The sequence below is a fragment of the Papaver somniferum genome, chromosome 1, assembly GCF_003573695.1.
Source record: "Papaver somniferum cultivar HN1 chromosome 1, ASM357369v1, whole genome shotgun sequence".
In the NCBI taxonomy this organism is placed as follows: Eukaryota; Viridiplantae; Streptophyta; class Magnoliopsida; order Ranunculales; family Papaveraceae; genus Papaver; species Papaver somniferum.
The window spans coordinates 237,082,118-237,091,619 of NC_039358.1; the positions used below are offsets into that span (position 1 = coordinate 237,082,118).

General features: G+C 37.4%; 1 protein-coding gene across 1 annotated transcript; it reads right to left on the bottom strand.

Annotated features, from left to right (window-relative positions):
- Positions 1-1,195: 1,195 nt before the first annotated feature.
- On the bottom strand, positions 1,196-9,502 carry LOC113320252 (poly(ADP-ribose) glycohydrolase 1-like). Its single transcript, XM_026568181.1, has 11 exons — positions 9,214-9,502; positions 8,804-9,010; positions 8,396-8,499; positions 8,030-8,234; positions 7,161-7,265; positions 3,639-3,757; positions 2,787-2,930; positions 2,511-2,637; positions 2,170-2,361; positions 1,909-1,971; positions 1,196-1,501 (listed from the first exon to the last, which is right to left on the bottom strand). The coding sequence occupies exons 1-11, from the start codon at positions 9,472-9,474 to the stop codon at positions 1,337-1,339; spliced, it is 1,692 nt and encodes a 563-aa protein (XP_026423966.1). The 5' UTR covers positions 9,475-9,502; the 3' UTR covers positions 1,196-1,336.

Here is a 9,502-nt window from a genome sequence, read left to right on the forward strand (position 1 = left end):
AAAAGAAGCTAATTGCTTTCGATTTGTCAGATGAAAATTTCCATGTCCTCCCATCAGGACCATTTTTTCATCCTAGTTATTATCAGTTTTTGTTTCTCAGATCATGGGGAGAGCCGTTATATGGTGTCGAATTCAATAATCAAAGTTTCGATGTATGGTCTTTGAAGCGTACGTTGTCATCGGAGGGAATTACTAATAATACCACAGCAACTACCTACAATGAGTATGAGTCTTGGAGCTGGTGTAAGGAGTTCAGTATAGCTCGTCATCCTTCGGGCTATTCACCATTTGCCGTCACAAAGAGTGGTTTAGTTTTAATGTGGCATTGCGGTACTCTTTCGGGAACAAAGACGCTCTGTTATTATGATCCTACAAGGCTACAACAAAATCTGCAACGTCTTTAGGTAGTTTGAATAATTGTCTTGAAGTAATTCCTCATATGAACAGCTTTGTTTCACTAAAAGAACTTGGGGAACAGAAATGTAAGAAAAGGAAAAATGGAATTCCAGGGGTTGGTGTGAAGGATCAATTGTTACCTCCCGGAATTATGTAGAAATCGTCAAGATAACTTCATCTGTGTGGCCTTTATGAATAAAATAAAGGGAGCATTGCCAGAGAACATTTATAGTGGTGACCTATGCTTTTGAGTTTGCTGCGAAGGAGTTTTACCTTTTGGTCCATTTTAGGATATTAGCTTAGAGAATCATCATAAAGTGCTCTTCGAAGAAAGAACCTAAAACCCCAATTCATTGGTTCCGATTTGTTTCTTGAAGAATAGAGTGAAGGAGTAACAGAGAGAGATTTTACATAAAGTGTAGTTCCATAAAATATCACATGAACAACAGAGAGAAATTCTGAATGACTAAGAAATGGAATCTCCAGAACCCAGAGACCATATAGAATACAATATTTTGCATAAATTACTTCTTCCATAAAAATCAATATAGCATGCCTTGTCACAATTTTTTAAATGTGCAGTGTATTTTCTAATTTCTAACATTGAGCGAGACAACCGATGGGAAGATAGTGTGTGGGAAATGTAGCAGACTCTCCCTAATCTCACCTTCTACATGCCAGGCCAATGGCAGAGCCAGGATTATAAGTTGTATAAGGGTTTCACCAAGAAAAATAAATAAATTCACCACTAGTGAGATCAAATTTAAGGGGGGAAAAGCTTAGATAGGCATGGACATCACGGGTAAATAGAGGCAACTCATCCAACTTGGCTCCTGTGCCGGGCCACTAGGTAACGTAATTCTTATCGGGTGGGTGATCTAAAAACAGCTAACATTCAGGTAGCTAGAATGATTACAGGCACTGCAAAATTTGTTGCTGGTTATGATGAAAGTGCAGACTGTTCTAGTGGTGATGGTAAAATAGGAAGGAGCCAACTGAGAAATCCCATACGAGTTTCACCGTTTACTCTTTGAGTTGAGTATTCCGCTAACATATTCCAGAGTTCCCCAACTGTCCATCCATGCGACAGAATCCAATGACTCACCTGCTCAACAACAAAAGGATATAAATAAATGGAGTCTGAAAGTGGTAATCCAATTATGGAACTTCAAACCAGTTAACAAAAACCATTTAACAAAAACGCGTAGCTCTTAACTAGTCTGAGACTGAAAAGAGGACAGAGCAACAGACCCATGATACAGCAGAGAATGTAAAACTCTAGTTTTTTATTGGTGGCAGACATGAGGCATGTGTTGTTTTTTTTCCTTCAAGGCTATATTTGCAACTTCATCGATTTGGTGGAAATATCACCAGTAAGAGGCTTTTCTATTGGAGTTAATCTCAGTGTTCAGAACCAAACTATCATTGAGATAACAACACCCATGGAAAGTTTGATATCTGACAAATCTAGGTAAAAACTTTACAATATTTTGAGACAAAATGAGGATGCACCTGCTCCAAACTCTGCAGAGGTTCCTCGCCAAACGTGTAATACGAAATGAAAGGTCTTAGTGCCTGCAAATACATTTTAAATTATTCCCAATGATACTACAAAAAAAAGTAATAAAAAGGCCATTAACATAGAAACTATTCCAACAACGACGCAATTGTACTGATAGCATACATATAAATCTCTTCAAAAATAACATAATGTAGGTCTGGATTTCGTGTGTGCAATCAAGGGAACTATAACACACACTGGGAGGAAATAACCTGAGAAGCAGCAAGCCACTGAGTTATAGCCTTAATTTCAGGGTCTCCCCCAAAAGCACCACATCCCCAATTCCCTGTTGCAATTCCAATATCATCCTGAACATCTGAATCTTGATTACTGTGTTCACCACGAGAATTCCCAATCACTTGAGCCTCATTTTCTCCTCCATGAAGTCCATCGCAAGTGGAAGGCTGTTCATACAACAAGGAAGAGAAGGTAACCAAATCCGTATTCTAAAATTGACACAAGAAGGGTAGCCCAAATACATAATTTGGAAAACAGCAAGGACACCATTTCAAATAAAAGAAATGCTACATTAAGTTCTTAATTGGTTGACAACCTTATTACTGGAGGTTTTGCAATCCCAATGGAGCCTATCTCTGGAAAACTCATCCTCTTGAAGAGCTTTTTGATAGTCTTGATATTTTATTTGATCAAAAAATCCACACCACGCCTTATTGATCTCCCTATGGTAACCAAAAATATTCAACTTATAGTAGTTATACAAATGATAAAGCACAAACTACACTGTGAATCATGCTGGACAATAATAAGTAATCAAAGTCAGAACGAACACAAGAATTCAATTAAAGAGAAGAAGCCGACAAATATTTACCGGAGAAGGTATTTGACCCTGAATTGTCTCATTCCTGGTCTATGCAACGCATCTATTGCGACTATCCTGGTTTTACGTCTTCCCATGCAATCTATTAACTTCTTATCTGAATAATCACCCGAATAACGGAAACTGGAGCCATATCTGCAGATATTAAAGAAAAGACTGAGCAAAAAACATTTGATCAATCTAACTCCAAATCTGAAACACCTTGCTCTCGCTCCTAATAGGGTATGCAGAAGTGTCGCTATAAAGAGAATGAATAACGCCATGTAGCAATCAGTTACCCAAGGAACAAGTGAAGGGTTTGCCAAAGGAATTGGAATTCTGAAACAATTTCTACGGTTCAAAAGAAAAGAGGATTCCTGTTTTAAACGTAATGTAGTCAGCATAGTATAAGCAAGATCTATGCAGTCATCCGTTACCACGCCAAAAGGGTAGATAGGTCAGAGGTCATGCATTTTGTGTTGGCTGTTAATATACCACAAATTAAGGAGGCCTGGGAATTCGTTTGTTCAGTCTGTGAACAAAAGAAAGCCCATACCAAAATGAAGATTCTGTATCATCTTCCCCATAACTAAAGTGTACGGTGTACATCATACGGAGAAAGTTCAGTACAACTTAATGTTCAATATTTGCTTCATACAACAGAGACCAGATCCTTTCAGTGTTGACTCCAACTTCCAACCTATTGTGTTATTCCCTTAACGATAACAGGGTTGGGATATCCATGTTTCACAGCACAATCTATATATTACCATCCCACTTCCGTGTAAGAGAAAATTAAGGAGAAAACTGTATATTCTTTTTGTTCAGGAAACAAAACAAACAGCATTTAAATGATCAACTCACCCAGTGTAAGTTGAAAACCTTTCCACTCCAACAATTTCAATAGCTTCATTGTCATCCATACAAGGCAAGAAAAGCATGCCAGCGATTAACTCTGGATTGATCATGAAACGGATCTCTTCCTACAGAGTGTACACCAGTAAAAAAGTAAGACTCAAACTCTCTGCTGGTTAGAAAATTTCAAGAAAAGCAGGATTACCATAAAACAAACAATGAAGCAGCAACAACCATGAAGAACATACTAACATAAGCAACTCATAAAAACTGATCCACCATAATATACGTCAGAAATAATAAGAAACACTTATGAGTTCCACCCACGTGATAATGTGAGGCTGCAAGCACTTAGCAAGTTATTATGAGACAAAGTTAAAAGTGGGTTATATTAGCAACCATTTACAAATTGGTTATAACTCATATGTGAAAAGCCTAGGTAAAAAGTGGGGTTACTTTGGGAAATTGCCCATGCAAATTTCATAAAAAAATATTATTCAGAAATTCTTACAATGCTTCTTCCTTTGAGTACGAACAAAGTAAACCCAAGCTTAAAGCTCAATTAAGATCATGGCTTGTGCACTGCTCATTTCACAAACACAACAAAAGATACGCCAAGCTTAAGCTTGGAGATCATTCCACTTATCAAGCTTGATCTAAGAAATACCAAAGTTAAGTTCAGTGATGTTTTCCTTGGCTTGGTGTTGGAATATCATAATTTTGTAATTGTGGAATTAAGCAACAGAATAGTCAGCAAACTAGAGTTTTCCAAAGTCAATGTGAACAAGAGAAAACTAGAACTAGGTTAGTCAGTTCCTAATAGTGTGAACTAGATTTCTAGTCAGAGAGAAAAGTCTAGAGAAAACTAAAGTGTGAACTAGGTAGTTTAGTCTACCAAGTAATACTGTAGATTACTTGGAGTGCAAACAGATGTTTATATACTTGGAGTCCAAGGGAAGTATACTTGGAAGCCAAGGGTCTGTAGCCTATATAAAGGCAAATGAATATCATGTAATTGTGTGAGCAAGAACCACTAATAACAATTTAGAGTTTACAGAGAACTACATCTTGCTCCACCACTATTACTATCTCTATCTATCTAGGAGCTCTGTATGAGCAACTCTATCACTAGCTCATACATCTCCACGCACTACCTTCTATCAATATTACCAAGAATCAGGTTTATTACAAAATATCAACATGGTATCAGAGCTACGTTCCATCCATATGGGCGTGAAAGTCTTCCACAAGATCGAAAAGAAAACAAGAGAAGAACAAGAAAAATCACCTCCCAACAAGTGATAAAGAGAAGTCTAATGAGATGAGAAAATATGAAGTTTAAAGCAAAAGTGAAGATGAAGAAAAAGTTGCTGACAGGAAAAAAAAAGTAGAAGAGAAAGTGCAAAAAACAAGTTGAGGGAAGAGAGCACGACAGATTGCCTCCTCAAGAATGAAGAGTACTGGAAAAAGGAAATGTCTCATCACAAGATACTAATTTATTCTCGTGATGCGAAAAGAAAAATTTGTTGGGTAAAGGTGGAACCTCTGAACCAACTAAGTGGTCAAGTTTCGTAAAAACCCGACGCCAAAAAAACTAGCCAAAAGGAGCCTCTGAATCTATGACGATCAAGCTTCAAATGGCAGGAGATGGTGGGCATGTATCCACTGAGAACTAGCAAAACTGTTAAGCTAGCAAGAACTAAAATTGAGAAGAAAAGAAAAAAATGGAGACGACTCTGCAATACAGTGAGAAGAGAAGACGACAGTGACAAAAAATCCGTCATGAAGAAACTACTGCAAGCTCAAGTAAAAGAAGTTAAGAACAAGCACGAGTAAAAGAAGTTACGATTGAAGCAGATATTGAGGGAAGAGAGCGACACCAAGTTTGCCTCCTCATTTGCAAAACAAGGAGTTTGAGGGTAGAGAGCTATACAGATGCCTCCTCAAATATCAAAGCAAAAGATGGCAGCAGTGCCATGTTTCCGACTCGTGGAAGAAGTCAGTGGACATGTATCCACTGGAAGAAGAACAAACTACTGCCAACTGCCAAGGAAACTACAAGACAAAGTTTATGCAACATCGACATATCAAAAATGTCAACTTTGAAGAAGGCTAGCACAATAAAGTTAGCTATCACCGAATCCTAGGTGTCATCAAAGAAAAAGATGAAAAAAGAAAAGATAGGATAAAAAAAAAAGAAACAAAACTCCACTGAATTCGTAAGTTAAATAAACTTACAGAAGCGTAAGTGTCTCCATGAAATGAAAACAGAGAAGTTGTGTTGGAGATGCACATGGGATTGCATTTCCGATATTAATATTGAGGGAAGAGAGCCATAAATGTTTGCCTCCTCAATAATCAAACAACAAAGATTAAGTTGAGGGAAGAAGGCAACATGATTGCCTCCACAACTGTCGACAACTTTTTGAAAGACAAAGTCGAGGGAATAGAGCAACATATCTGCCTCCTCAGTTGTTAACAAAGTTCAAGAGACTATCGAGGGAAGAGAGCTCCAAGGATTGCCTCCTCAATCGTTAAAGAGTTTTAGAAGCCGACATCGAGTAAAGGTCAACAACGATTGCCTCCATATATTGAGGGAAGAGAGCGTCAATAAGACCGCCTCCTCATGTTGTGGGAAGAGCGTCAATGAAGACAACCTACTTGAATTTAAAAGAAAACAAGAAAAAAAAATGGCAGGAAAGCCATATTGTCGCAAAAGAAGAAAAACTGTTTGGACGGGAGTATCCACATAGAAGACGGCAGACATGTATCCGCTAGGAAAAGAAAAAATACTACTAAACTATCATCCTACAAAGCAAGCTAAAACCATGAGAAGAAGAGAAAACACCATCATGAGAACAACCCAAAAGTGAAGACTAGTATAAGCAAAAACGCTAAAGAGGAACCAGACATTTAATCAAGATCACAATCCGATACATTACCCCAATTACAAATTAAGAGGGGGTGTTGGAATATCATAATTTGTAATTGTGGAATTAAGCAACAGAATAGTCAGCAAACTAGAGTTTGCCAAAGTCAATGTGAACAAGAGAAAACTAGAACTAGGTTAGTCAGTTCCTAATAGTGTGAACTAGATTTCTAGCCAGAGAGAAAAGTCTAGAGAAAACTAAAGTGTGAACTAGGTAGTTTAGTCTACCAAGTAATACTGTACATTACTTGGAGTGCAAACAGATGTTTATATACTTGGAGTCCAAGGGAAGTACACTTGGAAGCCAAGGGTCTGTAGCCTATATAAAGGCAAATGAATATCATGTAATTGTGTGAGCAAGAACATTAATAAGAAGCCTAGTTTACAGAGAACAAGCTTGCTCCACCACCTACTATCTTCTTCTATTTATCTGTTATCTACTAGGAGCTCTGTATGAGCAACACTAATCACTATGATCATACATCTCCACACACTACACTACTTCCCCATTACTACTTCTACCAAATTCATACAAAAAAATCAACACTTGGCTTATTCACAAATGACATATCCACTTATCATTAGGAAAAAACTCAACAAACCTGTACACAGCCTCTACCAATAGCACCACCACCAATGTATTTGTTTGCAAAGTCCACTTCAAGAGCTTCACGATTCTGCTCCTCTATTAAGCCAGATGTCAAAACCTAGAAAGACGTCAACAATAGGAGATTATATATTTAAGATATTAAACTGGTCTCAGTGCTAGTTGTAATTACTCTCTAGATTTTAACACAAAAACACCCCCAGTGGGAAAATTAAAAGAAATCTATTGAGCTTAGAAGGGCGAATAATCGAAAACCGGTAAAGATAACCAAGCACCCAAACCTGCGGCACTCCATATGGAAATGCAAACACCGTAATTCAATTAGCACCCACTCTAAAACCGAGTGTGCAGCGAGCATAACGTCAATTGGGGGATCACTCTATACCAAATTTAAAACCTTATACATGGCACGTTTTGTCCAAAATTAAGCCTGTAGACACCACTGTCTATTCGATCCAGGAATTGAGCATAAACTTTTTAGTGAAAACGGACAGGCTCATTTCAAAAACCGGTCTGAAACGAGATAGGCTTGAATACAAGCATCTATTGAGTTGATCAATTGGGCGTGGATTGAGGATCTGTTTGAAGAAAGCCTCAATCTCTACCCAGATGAGATGGTTTTACCATTACACTTCCTGTCATATACTCCAATAACCAAAATAAATTACCAACATTTTGGTTAAATATGATTACAAAGTCATAAGATGTTCCAATTTGGCTAATCAAATACTAGAAAACTATAAAATAAACATTGATACATTATCCATATAAAGTAGAGTGAGGGACAGAGAAGCCACGGTTTCCATAACTTGGTTGACTATTACTAACAGTTGATAATCGTGGAAAGGTTGGACTAGTTCTTACCTCCAAATGGCAGAGTGAAATGGTGGATTTGCTCCAAAAATCAGCTTCAGGATATGAAACACACAGTGGACTATTTTCCATAGGAATAACCTTTCTTTCAAATGAGACACAATACATTGGCATGCATGATGATATCCTTTCAAAGTAGTGTACAAGGCACCTTATTTTATGCTCTTGATTTTCTTTGTAGCTGGGGTGAAGACTCCTGGAGAAAACAGAGTATTGATCAATACAAAGGAAAGTCATTGTCCAGATCGACAGAAAAGGATAAACATAACTAAGTTTTGAGGAACATAAAATTCTACCCGGAACTCAATAAGTCAATCATTATATTGTTTGTATTAAATGTAGCTGAAGATGACATACGCAAATAAATGATCAAAGTTGATATCTGGAAGATGTTTGGCACCTCTATCAAATGTTGGATACAAACAAAAGAAAGAGCAAGCAAGAAGAGCCCCAATTAATTCCTGAAAAGCAACAAAAATTCGTAAATATTTAGCAAAAGATGCAGATCGAAACAAATCTGTAATGCATATAACAGTTCAAACACCACAACTTGGCGTTACCACTAACATTGCTATGTCAACACCATGATCCCTCCATTTTGATATGACCACCACAATCATCATTGATACCTAGCCTACTATTAAAACTGCAAATAATCTCACCATAACCACCACAATGTTCGATGCCCAAAAACGGATTTCAATTCTATTAACAAAATTTCTCTATCGACCCAATCGGCTAACAGAATCAAGAAAGATAGTATACCTGACTGAGAAACACAATGCCTGATTCCTGCGGCCTCAATAAACGGAGTCCAGTGTTAATTCTAGGATAACCTTCTCTCCTTCCACGATTAATTTCATCTGCATTCCTATAATGATCTTCCAGAAGAGACGGTAATTTCAACAACAAAGTCGCTAATGCTGGTACAACCTCCCCAAACCACTTCCCCGATTCAACACGAGACATTAACTACCCAAAAAAAAACAATAATCTCAAGCTAATCAGGTCCAATGTTACTCAAATTAAATATAGTAATAGTACATAATTGAACACTACTGTACTAATTGAGTAATAACATTGCCAAAAAACAAAATCCATTTACAAAACCCCCCAATTTTGCCCTAAACTTAAAACCCTAAAGAAATTCAATAATAAAAGAGATGTGTAATTACCTCATCGAAGAAAACAGAATAACCTTGTTCAGCATGAGAATTGATTTCATAAGAAGATAAACCAAGAGAATTTCTGAGATCAGAAATCGCAAGAAACAAAACTTCACCAGATTCAACTCGACTGTGGTCTGGACCTTTACTTAGTGATTTCAACGCTTCGATGATTTGAATCGGCCATGAAAGAGAAGGAGATGGTGATGATGACTGGAGTACAAGTGGTAAGAATGGAAGAATCGAGTTCAAATTTTCTAGGTTTTCCATTCTCTCCCTCTCTGACTCTCTCTTGAAT